Consider the following 19,646-nt stretch of genomic DNA (forward strand, 5'->3'; position numbering starts at 1 on the left):
GCCGCCGCCGCCGCTGCTTTATGCTCAAACTGATGAAAGGATCAGTGATGCTTTGGGCCTTCAGGTGTTTGTTAGTGCGGCTGACCTAGAGCCAAGTCTTCCCCAGAAATCCTGCTCAGCTTTAGCGCCAGCGGCTTGTATTTGTCACGGGGCTGAAAGTGAGTGAAGAGGTTCTTCTTCCTGATCCGGACCCGAGTCAGCAGCTCCCAGTTTAGGTCCAAATCATTGTTACTGATGAGCCCAGAGCTCTGATTCCTCACTATGGCTTCAGTTAACCTGGGAAACATTCTGACCATGAAACCCAGTCGAGCTGCTGCAGCTGGATGGAAAGTAACTGAAGTTAGTTTTGTCTTATTTCCAACATCCTGACATTTTCGCAGTAGAAACTTGACAAAAACACTCGGTAAGATTTGATGTTGTTCTAGTGAAGAACGACCAACCGTTCCTTCAGTTATCGTAGAATCTCTCCGGGTCCGGTTCTGTTGTAAACTGAGCTGAGTTCTGCTGAAGGCTGGAAGGAACGACCTAATTAGCTGCATTGAGATCTTAGTGTTTTAATTAGAGGGTGACGTGTTGAATCTCAGGTATTTCTACCCAGGACGTCGAGTCAAGTGGTGATGGACCCAAACGCAGTGAGGCAGAACTTTCATCAGACTGAATGAAACAAAAACCAAACTGGAACCTGATTGGCCGACAGGGTGCAGGTGTGAGGGGAGAGAGAGACAGCAGGGGGCGAGAGAGAGCACAGATTCTTCTGAGAGTAAAAAAGAATAAATAGACAAGAAGCAAATAAACATAATAAATCAATAAAAAGGACAGAAGTGAGGAAAAACAGAAACAAGCTGAAGAATGAAAACTGGAATCAGATAATAAACCCAGAAATAAACCCGACCTGGACCCGACCCGGACCAGACCTGACCCGGACCTGACCTGGACCAGACCCGGACCAGACCTGACCAGGACCTGACCCGGACCACACCTGGACCAGACCCGGACCAGACCAGGACCAGACCAGGACCTGACCCAGACCAGACCAGGACCCGACCCTGAATGTTCTGGACTGAATGGTTAAGGTTCTGTAGAACCCGTAGAACCTGCGACCCGCAGCGAAGACTCTGGAGCTGCTGCTTTGTGTCTGAGGGGTGAAGATTCGGATCATTTTGTTCTGAAGAAACAGGTTTTGTTTGCACCATTTGGGGAAAAATTGTAAATATGACACTTTTAAAAATGTGACTCAAAGAAAATGATTTTGTTTTACTCTTGACAACTTGAAGACGTGTAACTGCTCCAAGTTCAGAATATTGTGAAATTCTGGAAACAGATGAAAAAAGAAGACAGATCTTTGTAAAAGTGTAAGAGTTTGGATGGAACCACCGGGTCTAGGATGAGTCCTAGTTAAAGTCCTTATCGGCGAATAAGGCCGGTATTTACTAGAGTTTTGGTTTTTTAATTCAGGAAAACAAACCTTTAGAGAATCCTAGAGACATTGATCAAATCAAAGCTCCTGTTAGAGCAGGAAGAGGCAGAAACCACAAAGCTGATCTGTTGATTCAGTGAAAAACGGCTCCAAGTGGCTCCAGAACCAAATCTCCTCCTCAGGTGAACTGATCGACTATATGATCATGAAATATTGACAGTAAAAGTCTGCATAGTGTGAATGGAAGGGTAAAAACAGATGCGTCTGTTTCTGAACATAAATCTTTTATTGAGAAATGACAGGCCTTAATGTGTTTTATGTTTTTCTGTGTTTTAATAAGCAAATTATTTTATTTTCATAATGACATTAACACTTTTAAGGAAACCAGTCTAGTAGATAAAATCCTTCCTGTTTACCTAAAAAATGAAAGAAACAAACTGGAAGCTTGCTGAGAACCTGAACTTCCTCCTGAGGAACTGACTTGATGGAACAGATGCTGTGTGTCGTCTCCACCTGGTGGCGCTGTCAGTTCAGAACTTACAAAATCTTTGCATTGAGCAAAATATACAAATAAATCTGATGGAGTGATTTCATCCAACAGTTTTTCCACAATCAGAGTCAAAGTCGGCCATGTTTGCCAGGTCGGATCTGAACCAGTCCAGGAGGTTAAGTTGACCCGGTGCTGCTTCCAAGCTTGGATCCGTTAAGAACCAGTTTACTGGGATATAAATCATGCCTTACTGGTGGAGGTGTTTCTTTTGGGCTCTGTCTTCAGGTCTTCTGCTAACCGCTGTTCTCCTGACAGTCTGTTTCTATATGTTTGACCTGTAAAAAGTTTCCAGATCTGTTTTCATCCTCCTGAACCCATCAGAGATCCTCTCCACCTTCTCAGCCTGCTTTGGTTCATAGCTTAGCGTTGCTAAAGGTCCGAGTTTCTCTGTGAGGCTCAGTAGCTCCAGGATGTTGATTTCCAGTCTGATGAATTTTACGGCTTCAGCTCCGACCGATTCCTTCCGTACGTTTCCACATGAAGTCTTAACTCCTTCCAGACAGTTCTTCAGTTCTTTCACAATCAGTGTGAACTCCTCAGTCAGGCTGTTCATCCTGTGAACATGAGGCCGTTCTACAACTTTCTGCCTTGCAATAAAACAAAGTAGAGCAACAACACCACAAGCAGTTGCGGCTCCGTACACAGCGAAGCTCAAACCTTTTGAATCAGGAGCTGCTAATGCAGCCAGCAGAGCTCCAGATGCTAGGAGAGCAGCTGCTGTCCTGATCCAGGTTCTTGTCTCATTCTGGATCAGTTCTACCTGAGCGCTGAGGTTCTGGAGGTGGTCCAGGATCCGTCTCACGGTGGCTTCGTTGCGATCACACAGCTGGATAAACGAAGCTGAGTCCAGGGAGAGCCGGCGCCTCGAACCACCAAGGGTGGAAGGTTGGTTATGAAACAGGATGTCCCGAAAAAAACAATCCATTGTCAAAATAAAGCATCAGGAACTAGAAGTTCCCAGGAGTCTGGATAGATGTGTTCACTAAAACACAGAAAGCCATTAAAACCTGTTCCCAGATCAGCGGCGGAGCTCGGTCCTGACAGGCTGAGACAAGCTGGGCTGATTCAGAGAGCAGCTGGTTCAACCAGTTCAGAGCAGAGCTGCAGGTCACTGTGAGAGGAAGCACCTGTTGAAAGGTCAACATGATGTCATCGTCTTTTATGAACTTTTATTGTGAAAACACCTGTGGCTTCAGTTTACCTGTAAACTTGCACGTCCACAACTCACCTGGAAAATAGATGTATAGACTCTTCAGCATCCCCAATGATTGACATTATAGATATCAGAAAATTTCATTTATTTATTTTTCTTGAAACTTGATTTAACAACTAAAACATCCAGAGATTCAGACTCTTTCACAAGGCAGCAGCACAACATTAACAATAAAGTTCACTACTTTCTTTTAAATGAACAATCTGTAATATAAAAACAGGGAAGATGTAAGATTTAAAGTGCAGATGCTTTTGAAAACATTATTAATTTGTTAAAATGAGTTCTGCTGTTGGCTTTGACCTGGAGCCGTCGGCGTTCCAAGATGATGGCTGAGAAACTTCAAGCTTTCTTTGCTTTTGCTGTTTCCACATGGAGAAGGAAACAGCCGCCACAGTCTGAGGCATGAAGGTTTTTACTTCTTCACAGAAAAGTGCATAAAAATAACAAATGAACCTTTTAAAGACTAGATCTTTGGTTCTACCTAGAATGGGCTCGAGTCTGTTGTCCAGCAGTCAATCACCACACTGCTGTTTACCTCTGAGCCTGCTACTATTAATGACTCTTATGGGGCCCGGGGCCCATTGTTTTACTAACTTTGGTTAGGCGCTGTAACCACTCCCAACCACTCTGGTACTGGGAATTTCCCAGTATTGTCCTTTAATAAACTCTCTTCACCAACCTTACAAAGCCGCTTGAACGGCTGCTATAATATCAGACATGAAAATTAGCAGAGTCCAAACAACCCGTAACATTACTAAAGAAAGCTAACATGTCGTAGCACGTTTCTCCCACGCTCTCTACAGAGAAGCCGTGGCGCATACTTGTGACGTCACTAGCAACACTAGAGTGTCTTAAAGAGACACTACACAATTACGGCTGTTACAGCGCCTGACTACGGCCAAATATGGTAATAGGCCATCAGAAAGGTTCTGCTGAGGAGGCCGTGTGTGTGAATGCGGCCCAGCCTCACCCAGACTCTACCTCCAGCGGCCCCCGGGCCTCCAGCGGCCCCCGGGCCTCCAGCGGCCCCCGGGTACATTGAGTTTGAGACCCTGATCTAGACAATGACACACATCCTCTGAGCTACTAGAGCGACTTTCATATCTGTAAAACACTTTGGGACTGAAAAACAGGGCATGCAGAAATCTACAGGCTAATAATAGGCTTTGCCAAAAAATGCATCCCCTGCTAACATGGAGACATAAAGAGTTAAGAATGAAATAACTTTTTCTACATAATCACATTTGTTCCCTTAACTACTGATATTAGTTTTATATCAATAGGATAATATTTGGGGAAAATAGAGAGGGCATGCAGATATCGGCAGGCTAATAATAGGCTTTGCCAAAAAATGCATCTCCTGCTAACATGGAGAAATAAAGAGTTAAGAGGAATTTGACCTTTTCTACGTAATGACACTTGTTCTCTGAGCTACCTCTGTAAGTTTCATATCAGCAGGACAATAGACAGGGGATACAAATATTGTCAGGCTCAGAAATTAAAATCATCCCCCCTACATTAATAGACTAGACAGTAAAGGATGACATAAAATATTCTACATAATGGGATTCTGTTTTGTAATGCTTTAAGCTATTATGGTGTTAAAAGAAAAATCGGGGAATTTCAAACCATCTGCGGAGACCATTTTCATCAGACACTGAAAAACGTTTGACTCATGTGTCTCAATAAAGCTGTAAAAACCGTATTTATTTCAATTAATCTGCAAAATAAAACCCACCGTTTTATGGCTTCCATGGTTAAGAAACGTGATAATGTTACGAATATCTTCAAAAGTTTCCTGTTCGGTCATATTTCAGTCCGTTTTCTCATCAATATGGAGAGTTTAGAGCGATGCGCGCTCCCGCGACAGGGCGCGCGTCTCTCTGCAGGTAAGCAGCTCTCTGAGCTGAGTCACCTGCTCCTTCTCTGGGTTGCCAGGTTTGGCGGGTCTGAATCGCTGCCAACAAAAATCTCCGGTTCATCTCCAAGACAAAATATGCTTCCAGTTTTTTCTTTCCTGTCTCTCTGTTTCCATCCATTTCACTTTGCAGCTCCACTCATGTTAACTTGCTCTGTAGAAATGCTCTAGCTAGTTTGCCATCTGTTGCTAAGTGACTGATGATGACGGAGGGCTGGTGACGAGCTTTACCCAGAATACACTTGGAGACAATATGGACGGTCCTCTTGTAATTGTGTGTCATAAAGTTAAATGTAAATAAAGTCGGTCATGTAGCAAAACATTTTATTCAATATTTTACACAATGTCACTAAAATCAGTCGGTCTGGTAAAGTTTTTAGCAGCCATGAGTCAATAATGACTGGGGCAACCTGCTATATAATCTACTAAATAATCTGCTATATAATCTACTATATAATCTGTTAGAGATTTTTTGGTATTATCATTTTATTCTTACTTTAGTTCACATTCAGCCTATAGATCATTGTGATTTTCTGTTTAAAGTGTTCTCTTCCTTATGTGTGTATGGAGGTCACTACTGTCGGTTCAACTTTACGCACCTCCTAATTTAGTAACTACCTGTGAACAGTCGTATTTTGTTTTCTTGACAGTACTGACCGAGATTTGAACCGGGCTCAGACCTTTGATCAGATATCACATCTGGACCTGGGTTGTTAGATGTTTGGGTTAGAAGCTTTACGACCTCTGTTGTTTTTCCTGACTGCCCCCTTGCCTGTCCTTCTTTGACAATAAAAACAGGAGTCCTTGTGAGAGCAGATCAGAACGCTCTGTGGATTCCTCGGAGGAAGAATTGGCAGAGCCTTCTCCTTTTGCAAAAGCTCCACGTAAAATTCATATACGTTGTCTGTGGTTCTTTCTTTTATTTAGGTTCGAAAGGAAAATACCTATCATAATCTATTCTATAATCTGCTCTATAATCTACTGTGGCTCCATGTTTCATAATCCTATAGTCATCATACATGAGGCCCCGCCTTCTCCAGCTCTCACAGCTGCTTTTGAAACACAATCAATGAAATATTGACCAACATTTTGATGTGTAACGATGATTTTACAGACAGCACAAAATGCAGTGTGTGATATTGATTTTACGATTATTGACTGATGTGTTTTCTATACCAATAAACCTGACTGATTTATTGAGTTCAGGGTTTTTAGGTTCAACAGGGTGATATGCTGCTGTATAACCTCAGGAAACAAAAGCAGATCATAAAAACATCTAAAATCAGGTCAATAGTATCAAATGATTGATTTAATCTGCCAGTATGATTGTAATGCGCAGCTGCTACCACTAGGTGCTGCTCATGCACCAAGATGTTCCCAAAGCAACATCTTTAATAAATAACAGGAATCAAATTAAATCATAAACACTTGGTGCAGTTGGAAAATACTTTTATGAAATATTGAGCCTGATTGTGAGACGACAGCCAGAAACCAAAGACTGACGGCAGAAAACCGGCTGAAGACGGAGCCGTGCAGACTGACCTCAGCTGGAGGTCATCTGATGAAGCCGCTGAGATCTGATCCTGAAACTCGCAGCCTCACCAGAGAACGCCGCAGCCATCCAGACAGGAAGTCACAATCATCTTCTGTTTTCACATTTAAAGAAGGGACTAGTCAAAGTTTCTCCCCAGACATTTAGTGTCTGGCTCTCTCAGTTCATTAAATCTGAATCTCTTCATCAGTCTTTGAACAAACTAAAGAAGTTCCTCTAAGTTTGTTTCTCAGCTCAGTGGGTCCATAACGGAGGTCCGAACCGTCCCACAGAAACTCAGAACTCTGGACCAGAACCTGACTGACCCGACGGCCGCCACGCCTCTGCAGTCCATCGGTCAAAGTTCAAACAGGAAGTAGTTCTCCTTGTCCAGTGCAGCAGTTCATGAACTCATCAGTGTCAGAAAACGTTTCATATGAAAGTGAGAAGAGGACGAAACATTTCAACACTTTTCCTAACGCGACGTTCATCCTGTCCAGGTTAACTTGGCCCAGAATGAGGCAGCGGTCAGTCAACCAAGATGTTTCTGTTCAAATCTGCATCAAACCAACCAAACCCTCTGAGCAACCTGTTCCCCTGCTGGCCTGTGGGGGCGCTGCACCAAGAACCACTGAAGGAAACCACACAAAAACCTCTGAAGACGCTGAGAGCAACTTCCTTCTTCAGCAGATGGAAACAAGATGGAGGCGTCAGATTTTGGAGGATTTCTCTTTATCTTTGGCTAAAGACCAGGAGCCATTTCTGCTGCTAGCGCTAGGCTAGCACGTTAGCTTTGGTTGGATTTACCCAGAATGCCCTGCTCTGTAGTCCACTTCCTGCTTTCAGAGCGGTCTCTGGTCCACTTGGCGTTCACATTCAAACTGAACCCAGACGGAGGCTTGGAGGACCAGAGGTCAGAGGTCGATTAGAGGTCACACATCACCAATCGGACCTGAGTTGGACTAAAGCAAACTGGACCAAACTGTAGTTAGTGAAAGACGGTGGACTGACGGATCAATCCGGATGGTCTCCTAAAGCGTTTAAAGGCTGATGGATGGACTTCATGATTCATTCATTCATTCATTCATTCATTGGACAGGAGGAGAACTGCTGCGTCTTTTCAGCATGAACCAGTTTTTATTTTCACGCTTAGCAGAGGAAACTGAACATTTGCGTTTACAACTGAAGCTTCAGAGACCAAAGTGAGAAACAGTCCAGACTTCACATCACCAGGAAAACCAGGAAAACCAGGAAAACCAGGAGCTGGAGCCGCAAATACAAAGTCACACGATCAATTTACCCAGAGAATACAAAAACACATAATATACACATTTATCCACAACAGTGATGAATCAATTTTCCTTCATCAGCGTCGTTCTGTTTGTAATTCCTGAAGCAGATGAAATCAGTTCTTACTCTGCAGTGTCTTCATGTTTAGAGCAGGAACCTGGAGTCCCTCAGGGCCGAGTGATCGGCCCCTTTTATTCCCAGGCTACAAACGAATGAACAAAGCAGCAAGGCTGAAATAAAACTCAGGTTTTAGAGTTAACCAGGTGTTGTACAGACTTCTGAAATCAGTGCCAAGTTTTAGTTTTACCTGAACTTCAGGTGAGGTGAATGGAAGAAGCTGCCAGTGAGGAGAGCGATTGATTTTGAATTGATAAATTATTGAAACCAGCAGAAACACTGATGTTCTTTAAATGCCTCCAAACTTTAGTTTTTCCACATTAAAACAGCAAAATCCTTCCAGTTACTGTTTAATGTGACAAGCAGTGATTCCAGTCAGCAGTTCAGACATTTCAGGTCAGTGCAAATTATTTATAATTATTTATAATCATTCAGGATTTCACTACGAAATTAACTGACAACACCGACATGGGGGATAAAATAAAACATAAATAAAGTACAATATGACCTTCATCAGTGCCGGATGAAGGTTCATCATTCACACATAACCAGAAAAATCCTTCAGATTGCTGACCTCTGACCCCCAGGTCAGAGGTCAGACGCGCTGGTCGGTAGCATGCATGGCGGGAGCGAAGCTGCAGCCGAGACACTAAACGTCGTCAAATATCCGATTCCGAGACGAAGACATGGAGAGATAGCGTCCGCCTGCATGCCTGGAAATACAGAACATGCTGCATTATAATAAACAATAAACTGCAAGATCTAGAAAATATACGCGGTTCTGGTGTGTGTGACCGAACCAGGTGTGTGTCGGACTTCCTGTTTACCTGCCGGCCTCGGCCTCCAGGCCGTCGTCTGTCAGGGCGTCGGCGTTGAAGTCCAGCGGTTCGGCGTCCTGCAGCAGCTCGACGCGGTCCCTCTCCGCCCGGCCGGCAGAGCGAGAATACTTCACCTCTGAAGACCACAAACAGGTTCTGTTAGGGTTCTGTTAGGGTTCTGTTGGGGTTCTGGTTCTGACTCACGTCTGTCCCTGCCGGACTCGGAGTAATTGGTCTCCTTCATCTCGTGGCTGCTCCGGTTCCTCGGAGCCAAGTCCTCCCTCTGGTTGCCGTAGCGCTCCTTCCACTCCTGAAACACAGACAGGCGCAGTGAGCAGTTTCCTCCACCAGAGGGCAGCGAACCGTCGTCACGTCGGTCGTTCTTCCTCTCACTCTCCGTCGGTTCTCTCCGTCTTCGATCCGCTGCCTCTTTCTCCTCTCTGTGGAAACAGAAACCGGTTTGAGGAACGTTCTGGGTCGCTCTGATTTCGGCCATCTTTACTCCGCTCTCACCGCGTCGGATCAGCTCCTTTCCCTCGTCGATGAGGTCAGAGGTCATCTCGCTGTCGTCCATGAACTGCTGAAAGCCCAGGAGGTTCAGGCAGCGCGTTCCTAGACTGAATCAGAGCAACCAAGAGCATCTTTAGAGGGGCAGCGAGTTTTCTGATAAATTTACATTTTCTACGTTATATGTAATTATTGTCCACTTATTTTAATAAGAGCGGGATCCTTTCTGATCCTAAGCGATCCTTCCTGATCCTAAGCGATCCTTCCTGATCCTAAGCGATCCTTCCTGATCCCTGATGGTTTGGGTTTTCCTCGCCGGTCCAGCGGTGTCATGGCGGACTCACCGGGTCGGTGATGAACCCGTTTATAGCTGCTTCCTGTTCCAGTTAGCATTTGCTGTTTTTGATTAGCCAGTAGGATTTGATATTTTAATATTAAAAATGTAATTTAAATCAATATTTGACTGTTTATTATAATAAAAACGAGACCCAATCATATAGATATTTAAATATCAGTGACGTGCGGTGACATCATCAGACCGCCTGCATGTTATTGTTCACATTCAGACATTTTGCTCATGCAGACGAATTGAAGGCCAAAAGACGATACGATCACGTCCCTCTGTAGCCGCGCTGCCATCGTACAATAATCCTGTTAACTCAATGAAACTGGAAATATAGATATTATTAATCTAGAGCTGTGCTGCACAGCAAAGGGGAAACCTGCTGAAGTACAAACCACCTTTTTCTCATAGCTGAAGCTGTTTCTGTCTCTTACTCTGCAGTTGTGGAGTCACAATGTCTGGATCATGAGCGCCCCCTGCCATGAGGCCAGAGAACTGCCTGCCTGCCTCACCTGCAGTCTGTTCTCTGGTTTCTGATGCTGCTCAGCACAGAAACACGTCACACACACAGCTGGTGACAAAAACACTGAACATTATATTAATAAACGCTGAACATTATATTAATAAGCTAAATGATGGAAAATCAGTTCATACATTAAATGTTTTTAACCATTTTACTGGTGACGTTCAGGCAGGAGGAACATGATGTCATAGAATAGCAGCCAGTGCAGTTAGTAAGAGGTTGATCAGTCCAGGTGAGGCTCAGCTGCTGCTGCTTCACCTGCTGCTGCTTCACCTGCTGCTGCTGCTTCCAAGCATTTATATGGGAAAATGCAAAAATTCAGCGATTTTGAAGAAAATAATCATCAGAATTGGTTAAACTAAATAAAAAATAAATATTTTACAGTACAAACCCCAGGATGAAAATAGCAAAATAAATGATTTTATCATTATATATTATTCTCCATGATGGCAGGTGAGGCTCTGCACGTCACTGTTAAATATCAATATGATTGATTCTTGTTTTGGCCTCAGCAGCTGCAGGATGTTTTACTGCTGTGTGTTGATAAAGTTTGACTGACTGAATGATGTCATCATCTTCTTCCCATCTGGGTTAAAGGTCAAAGGTTAAAGCTGCCGACCTGAAGTAGGTGGCGATGCAGAGGATGACGATCAGCATGGGGTAGTAGATGTAGAAGCCGTTGGCGATGAAGGACAGAACGCGCATCGAGCCCATGATCTGAAACAGAGGAAGAGCTGAGCCCGGTTCTGGTTCTGATCGTGGTTCTGGATGCGGCGGTCTCACCGAGGTGTAGGCCGTGGGCAGCTTCTGCTGGTGGGAGATGGCCGAGTCCATATGGATCAGACCCAGGAAGTTCAGGCAGAGAGGAGGAGTGAGACGGCAGAACAGCCTGAGGAGGAACCAGAGGGAGGTCAGGACCGGTTCTGGGTCAGGTCCGGTTCTGGGTCAGGACCGGTTCTGGTTCAGGTCTGGTTCTGGGTCAGGTCCGGTTCTGGTTCAGGTCTGGTTCTGGGTCAGGACCGGTTCTGGTAGGTTCTGGTTCAGGTCCGGTTCTGGTTCAGGACCAGTTCTGGGTCAGGACCGGTCCTGAACCAGAACCAATTCTGGTCGGTTCTGGGTCAGGACCGGACCAGAACCCAGACTCTGAACAGGGTCAACAACGTTTCTACCTGCAGATTGTAGCAAATATTAGATTTAAAAATTTACGAAGATAAAAAACACAAACAATAAAATACAAAATATAAAATAATATTCATAAAATTACTAAAATAAAAAAATTCCAAGAAACTTTAGACATGTAACTCCAGATGAAGCGTAAGGAGAACTGCAGCGCCCCCACTGACATGCCGCTGAACTGCAGGCTGTAGGCGTCGGTCTGGTGGTGGGAGGCCAGGTAGTAATAGTTAAAGACTCGGACCCGGAACACGGTGGAGTAAACGCAGGTGCAGAGGAAGAAGATGGTGATGAAGCACGCCATCTGGTGGACACACAGCACATTACGCCTAAACCACACCCTGCACAGGAACCACCAGAGAAACAGAGTCCGGGTCGGAACCGGATCCGCGGCTCCGGGTCGGGACCGGACCTGGTACATCCAGGCGTCTCACCTCGATGTACAGGTAGTTGTAGTCTCTCTCTGCCAGCTGGATGAAGACGGCGAACAGCGACAGAACAGGTCGGGTGCTGAAGAACGTGCACTCGGACCAGACCACGGCCACGCTGAACAGGGTGAGAACCACCGACACCAGCCGGTAGAACCAGCGCTTCAGGAGGCATTCCCAGTACCACTCTGGGACAGAAGCACAGGCGGGTCAGGGTACGTCCGGGCTCCGGTACCGGTGGGGAGCGGCGACCCACCTACGGTCGGCGTGTAGACGTAGCGGCTGAAGCGGCCCGGCGGCTCGGCGGACTGGAAGCTGTGGACGAACTGGTGGCTCAGACTGGTCTCGTTCTTGGCCACGTCCTCCAGGTGGACGGCCTGCTGCAGCAGGATCTGCCACTGGACCCGGGTCCGGTTGTGCCTCTGCACGGCGTAGATCACCTGAGAATGGACGGCGGGGTGAGACGGCGGCGGCTCCAGAACCGGGCCGGGCCGGCGGCGACTCTCACCTGCTTGTGCAGCTTGACCAGACTCTTCTCGGTCGGGTACGAGTTCTGCTTGTCGTCAAAGTCTTCGTAGTCGTCCATGTTCCGACCCATCTTCTCCTGGTAGTCCACGGGACACTGGGGGGGTCAGAGGTCAGAATCAGGGGTCAACTCCACTGGACCCGCCTGCATCAGGACCAGAACCGGCTGCTTACCTTCCTCAGGATGGTGTCGATGCATTTCCTGAGCGGATGGTTATACTTGATGGACTCGCTGACCTTCCTCACCTCCTGCAGCAAAACACAGCCACAGTAGAACCCAACCAGAACCAGAACCAGAACCCGGCCGAGGCCCTCGGGGCCGCCCACCTCCATCACGTCCTCCAGGTTCTCCTCGGCGTCCGCCTTCTCCGTCATCAGCTTGGAGGCCTTGAAGTAGGTCTTCATCAGCAGGTGTCCGTGGCGCGAGGCGTTCCAGTAGGAGCGCGGGATTTCCACCAGGCCGTAGCCCAGCAGCAGCACCAGCAGGAACAGGCCCCACGTGTTGGCCGCCGTGATGCCGATGGTCTGCAGCTCGTACCTGGGAGAGGGGACCGGGTCAAGATTTAGGGTCAGAAGACCGGGTCAGGAAACCGGGTCAAGATTTAGGGTCAGGAGACCGGGTCAAAGGACCGGGTCAGGGTTAGGGTCAGGAGACCGGGTCAAGATTTAGGGTCAGGAGACCGAGTCAAGGGACCGGGTCAGGGGTCCGGTTCCAGTCCCGCTCACTGTCCGGGTCTCTGCCATCAGATCACCTGGACGACGCGGCATCAACATCATGTCTCAGATTTATTCCATACCAAAACAATTAATCAAAATAATCAATGAATCATCAGATTAATAATCGATTAATCAGCAGAATTGGTTTGTCAGAATAATTGAATATTAAAATAATTGCTAGCTATTCCAAACTACGATCAGAAGAACGATCAGAGACGAATCCCCAACCTGAGATCAGGTAGAGACTCAGAGAGGGGAGAGAAATCCCTAGAAACCTGTGACCTTTGACCTTTTGTTTGCACCGTACGCTACACTATGGAGAACCGCTCAGCTGAAGCTAAACCTGCTCCAAGCTTGACCCAAAGGTCAGAACCAGGCAGTGACCCGGGCCAGGACAGCACGCCTCACCAGGACAGGTGGGACAGAGGCCAGTCGGGATGAACCGCCACGTAGATGAGCAGCGAGCCGAAGATCAGCAGGTAGGTGCCGTAGTAGATGGCGTTCTCGATGAGCGCCGTCTTGATCTTCCCGGTGATGGAGAACCCTCCGGAGCGAGCGTACGACTGCATGAAGGGCAGCAGCAGCCTGGGAACAGCAGCAGAGGGTCAGAGCGGCTCCAGAACCGGCAGGCGAGGGCGGATCCGGGTCCAACCCACCAGGTGAGGCACTGAGAGGTCCAGTACACCACCCTCCAGAACACGGGCATGATGCCTTCAGGGATGAAGCTCCAGGGCCGGTGGCACGGTGACGGGACGGTCCTGGAGACGCAAACCAAACGTCAGCTTCCACCAGAACGGGAAAAATCATCCAATCACCGAGATTCCAGAGACAGACTGAACAATAACACATCAACAGGAAATAAATCATCCAATCACACGCTTCCAGACCCTGACTGACCAATGAGAGTCCTGGTCAGGAAGTCTGAAAATATCAATATCTAAACGGCAACAATAAAGTCAGAAATTAGGCCAACATGAAAAGGAAAATTAAAACAAGCAAACAGCCTGGCGGGGGAGCAAGGACAGCCTGGTGGCCCGCCAGGCTGAAAATTCTCTTAGGAAACTGTTCTGCTCCAGAAAACCCAAAAAGCACCAGAGGAGAGGGAAACTGAGGACGTTAGAAAGAGAAGCACAGCAGCTGGAAATGGAACAAATGTTGGGTCCCAACAGAACCGACGGTACCGGACCACCAGGAGGAAAACTACGCTAACGTCCTGCAGACGGGAGAAAACGAGCCACAACTGTTCATTAATATTCTCTAATCATCACCTGACTAATGTACCTTTGATGTTCTGTGTATACATGTAGGACTGAATCGATTAATATTGATTAATCGATTATTGAAATAATCATGAACTACTTTAGTAATCTGTTCATTTTTAACTGGAGAACAAACATTGAAAAACAGCCAGCAGGTGAAAAAACAACATTCCAGGGTTTCCCCCGGTGTAGAAGAAGCCTGGCGGCCCGCCATGCTTTGCTAGGCCCCCCGCCAGGCTAAGCGTTGCTTTTTTAGATTTTTCTTAAGAAAAATTAATAATTGGGAAAAAAATAAAACCTTTTTTTTGGATAAATCTTTAAGCCGGATTGCAAGCGTCTCTGTTCTGGAGCAGATTTATTTCTAAAAGGTTTATAGTTTATGCATTTAAAGCAGGAGAATCGGCCAATCACACAGCTGGCGCCGCTGCTCCACTCAAACTGGACACAGGCTGACCACTATGGACATTTCCATCAACCCGGTGTGGGTAGTTATTTTTCTGTGGAGAACTCTACGTCAAGGCAGAGTTTAAAACGAACCACGTTAAGTTGGCACCTTACTGGGATGGAATCTGTCAGACTACTGGGACAGTTTTGGGGTTTGTCATCCCCAGAGGTTTTCTGCTGGGCTGATATCTGGAGACGTGCTTCAAAAAGAAGATGAGCATCTTTTCAAAGTTCTATTAGTTGCAAGCAAAAGAACTTTTACAGGCTCTTGGCTAAAGAAACTCCTCCCAGCTAAACCATTGGCAGGAAGTCGTGGAGGAGATTCATGGAAAAACTGACATCTTTACATATAAACAGAGATTCTGGTCCAAATGGCTGACGTACAAGAACAAGGAATGTTTTCTTTCATAAACATTCATCTTCATAACAACAGGAAGGCCCATCTTCCTACCTTCTGGTCGGAGCCATGCTGGCGTTGGGCGGGTTGGGCCCACCGGGCCCGGTCCGGTTGGTCGGGCTGACGGTGGACACAGGAAGGTGTTCCTCATGGTCTTCGATGCACTGCCTGTAGATGGTCTGTAGGGGGCAGAAACACAGGTTGGACCTGCTGGTTTCAGTGGGCGGCGCGGCGCTGGGCCCGGTCGATACCGACCGTGCTGACGTCCAGCGGCAGGATGAAGACGATGAGGAAGCACAGGTACCAGGCCAGCAGCGTGCCGAACAGAACCATGCGCTGCTGCTTCCGGAAGTCTCCGTAGCGATGCAGCAGGAAGAGAGCCAAGAAGAAGACCAGGACGATCTCCAGGCCGAGCGCCGCGCCGCTCATGGTGCCGCAGCGCCCCCCGCAGGTCACAGCGCAGCCTGCAGGTCACAGCGCCCCCCGCAGGTCACAGCGCAGCCTGCAACAGAGCCAAGCACACCAGAAGGACAAATCCGTCACAAACGGCATCAGCTGGATTCATCGAGGCGACAACCAACCAAAATTCATGATAAAAATCATTTACTGTGACACAAAGTCTGAACCGGTTCTGATCGGACCGGTTCTGCTCACATCAAACCAGTTCTGCTCAGATCGGACTGGTACTGATCGGACCGGTTTTGATCAGACCGGTTCTGTCAGATTGGACCAGTTCTGCTCAGATCGGACCAGTTCTGGATCGGACTTGTCCCGGTCCGTACATTTTTCTGTAACTCTGACTCAGAGAGGTTTAAGGGAACCGGGTTTAAGGTCCAGTTTGGTTCTGATGAACACACACTGGACCTTCTTTCCGGACCCATCTCCTCCCTGGTTCCTGCTGCATCCTGATAAACCCAGAGAACACCAGAACCTCTGGTTCTGGATCTGCTGAGATTCTGAGTTGGATCCAGTTTAACCCCGCCCACCCGTGATGTCATCGCTGACCGGTCCTCCTGCAGTCATAAAAGGCTGAATTATTGCATCATCAGTGAGGCTGTGACATCATCAGAGCGCCTGCATGTTACTGTTCATGCAGAGGAAGTGAAGGGCAAAAAGACCTGGAACCTGTTTTCTGGTTCTGATCGCTGCTGAGCACAGAAACATGTTACACACACTGAACATTATATTAATAAACGCTGAACATTATATTAATAAACGCTGAACATTATATTAATAAACGCTGAACATTATATTAATAAACGCTGAACATTATATTAATAAACGCTGAACATTATATTAATAAGCTAAATGATGGAAAATCAGTTCATACATTAAATGTTTTTAACCATTTTACTGGTGACGTTCAGGCAGGAGGAACATGATGTCATAGAATAGCAGCCAGTGCAGTTAGTAAGAGGTTGATCAGTCCAGGTGAGGCTCAGCTGCTGCTGCTTCACCTGCTGCTGCTTCACCTGCTGCTGCTTCACCTGCTGCTGCTGCTTCCAAGCATTTATATGGGAAAATGCAAAAATTCAGCGATTTTGAACAAAATAATCATCAGAATTGGTTAAACTAAATAAAACATAAATATTTTACAGTACAAACCCCAGGATGAAAATAGCAAAATAAATGATTTTATCATTATATTATTTTTCCATGATGACAGGTGAGACTCTGCTTCACCTGCCTCACCTGACCGCACGTCACTGTGCGTCATACATACAGAAACAGCAGCCCTGGTTAACTGGACTGGTTCCGGTTCTGGTTCTGGTCGCCTTCATCTCTGATGAAGAAGAGTCTTCAGCTGACAGGGACGCACTGCGCATGTTTGGTCTCAGAAAAGGGAAGCCCAGACTTCCGGGTGACTCGGTGATGTTAGCTGTGAGCCTTAAGCCCAGATGAACCGAACCGAACGCGGAATCAACCCAGTCACAGACAGTCGCTGGTTCTGGATCCGTCCAGATGAGCCCAGCCAGCTGGGATTCCGTTCATTAACCGGTCCGAGCAGAACCTTCCAGAACCATCCGGAACCACCCAGAACCCCCAGCCGGACCAGCGGAGACCGTCCGCCTCGCTCAGGTCTCGGTCTCTCCGCTCCACATCCTCCGCTGACGTGTCCCCTCTTACCGCGGAATGAGTGGCGCTGTGTCCGCCTCCAGAGGCTCCTCGGCCGGCCACGCAGCTCCCCGCGCCGCGCTGAGCGGATCTTCCACCGAGTTCACCGACACAGTCCGCGGTTCTCCCGGAGGACATCAGCGGAGCAGCATCCCGGTTCTCCAGGACGGATGGTGACGTCTGAGCAAAACAACACAGCTTCTTCTTCTGTGGTACGCAGCAGGGTGGGCCGTCTGCGCTCATCACTGCCCCCTGGTGGTTACCACGGTTCTGGTTCAGAAAAACGGAGCTGGTCCTCCAGAACCAGGTGGTTCGTTCTGGTCCGGTGCAGAATTACTGCACTCCGATTTATAAAGGTGTTAAAAAAATAATCCCTGTAATCCCAACATGCTACCTGGGAGCTCAGATTAAAGATGATAATCTGGCTGGTTTCCAGTGACAGCAGGACTTTTGTCAGGGTCTGGTTCTCCAGCCGGGAGGCGACAGCTGACAGGAAGTCCAGTACTACTACTACTACTAGTAGTAGTACTAGTACTACTACTAGTACTACTACTAGTACTAGTAGTACAAGTAGTACTAGTACTAGTACTACTAGTACTAGTAGTACAAGTAGTACTACTAGTAGTACTAGTACTAGTAGTAGTAGTAGTAGTAGTAGTAGTACTAGTACTTCTTCTTCTCCTCTTATTTCAGATTCCTGCCTTCAGCTGCTGGAGACTCTGGAAACCAGAGGGACTGAAGTAGACCTCAGAGCTGGAACACACTCCCTGAAAACCCGATCAGAACCTGACTAGAACCCGATCAGAACACAATTAGAACCCAACCAAAACCCGACCAAAACCTGAAGGTTCCTCTGAAGCTGCAGTTTGTAACTTTATTAAATACTAAGTTTGTTTTCCATATTTTTAAAATCTGCCTCCATGTCGTTGTGACGTTATGAAACAGATAACCTGTTGATCCGTCTCCTCTTGACCCAAAACCACCAATCAGAACCAGGAGGCGGGGCTTAGCACTGTCAATCATGCTCATGTACATGCTGTTAAATGTGCTAATGGAAACAACTTACAGTTGCAGAAAAACTGTTTATCTGCCGTCATCAGTGGCTATGCTAACTAGCCTTAGCATTCCTTACAGGCTATGCTAGCTGTGGGGAGGGGCTAAGGGGGGTGAACTAGTTTCTATTATTCAACAAAGTACATCAAAGCTTTTGTAAAAGTTTTATTTGTATGATAGTGGAAATCAAACGACTGACAGCAGAGCAGAGTCCAGGCAACAGCTGACACCCCGCAGGTTCAAAGGTCACAGTCCGGACGGGAGTTCCCACTCTGATCCAGAAGCAGGGACCAGGCTGGCGCCTCGTGTTGTTTTCTGGGACAAACATCAAGATCCATGAAAACAACAGAAACACAGGACCCACACAGCAGAACCTATTGGATTTTGACTAGGCCGTTCTGTTCTCAGCTGCTTCCCCACAGCATGATGCTGCCACCACCATGTCTCACTGTGGTTATGGTGCATTCAGGGTTATGTAGAGTGTTGGTTTTCCACCAAATATGGAGATGAAGAAGCGTTTCATGTTTTTGTTGATGCTTTTCAAAGTGGGGGCCGTGGCCCCTCGGAGTGCCACCAGGGGGCGCTAGAGGGGCCCCAGAAAGTTGGAGGGAACATGAGAATAAAATCCAAAAATTAAAAATTTTACTGAAATATATTTTTAATAGCAAAATCTACTGTTTTTTGATCCTAATTATAAAATGTAATTTTAAATAACTTGTGATGCTCATCTTTCTGAGTGGCTAGCTGCTGAGCGGCCCGGCGGGTCACTCAGAACCTCTGCTGCTGAGATTCTCTGGGTTTGTGTCTAAAGATCTGTGAATATTTGAAGCTATTTTAAGATTCAGATTCTGCTGAGAGAACAAAACAAACAGGCTGCATGTTGAACTTTGACCTCCTCATTAATGATCTACAGAGCCGCGGTCTGTCAGCTGATCCAGCAGCAGGCGGGGGAGGGGGACTGCCGATGGTTCTGGGTTCAGTGTTCTGGTACCGCTCTGATCCTGAATGACATTTTCCTTTTAATTGATCCCAGTTATCAATCAATGTATTAATTATTCAAATGAGTACAAAACGTTTCTATGGAAACGCAGCAGAGCATGGAGTCACTGACCATCACTCCTCCAGGCCAGCAGGGGGCGACAGTAGAGAGGAAGAACTCTCCTTTAACAGGAGGAAAAATCCAGCAGAACCAGAACCAGAACCTGGCAGCAGAAGAACTGAACCAGGAGATTTTAGTTTTAGTTTGCTGTGTGGGTCCACAACATCCAGCAGTTTAGTTTTAGTTTAGTTTAAGTTTAGTTTAGTTTA

General features: G+C 46.8%; 1 protein-coding gene and 1 long non-coding RNA gene across 2 annotated transcripts; one reads left to right on the forward strand and one right to left on the reverse strand.

The window, feature by feature from the left end:
- Positions 1-7,744: 7,744 nt before the first annotated feature.
- On the reverse strand, positions 7,745-17,469 carry lmbrd2b (LMBR1 domain containing 2b). Its single transcript, XM_028025559.1, has 18 exons — positions 17,298-17,469; positions 15,426-15,672; positions 15,225-15,349; positions 13,727-13,828; positions 13,479-13,655; positions 12,681-12,891; positions 12,528-12,602; positions 12,337-12,450; positions 12,085-12,268; positions 11,835-12,016; positions 11,571-11,704; positions 11,011-11,116; positions 10,847-10,944; positions 9,368-9,471; positions 9,248-9,294; positions 9,059-9,164; positions 8,864-8,990; positions 7,745-8,749 (listed from the first exon to the last, which is right to left on the reverse strand). Exons 2-18 carry the CDS (start codon positions 15,597-15,599, stop codon positions 8,686-8,688), a joined length of 2,130 nt encoding a protein of 709 aa, XP_027881360.1. The 5' UTR covers positions 15,600-15,672; positions 17,298-17,469; the 3' UTR covers positions 7,745-8,685.
- Positions 17,386-18,183, forward strand: LOC114149577 (uncharacterized). The gene is made up of 2 exons (XR_003596540.1): positions 17,386-17,497; positions 17,979-18,183. It is a non-coding gene; the product is annotated as an uncharacterized LOC114149577 (long non-coding RNA).
- Positions 18,184-19,646: the final 1,463 nt, after the last annotated feature.

This window comes from Xiphophorus couchianus, chromosome 8 (genome assembly GCF_001444195.1).
Source record: "Xiphophorus couchianus chromosome 8, X_couchianus-1.0, whole genome shotgun sequence".
Taxonomy (NCBI): domain Eukaryota; kingdom Metazoa; phylum Chordata; class Actinopteri; order Cyprinodontiformes; family Poeciliidae; genus Xiphophorus; species Xiphophorus couchianus.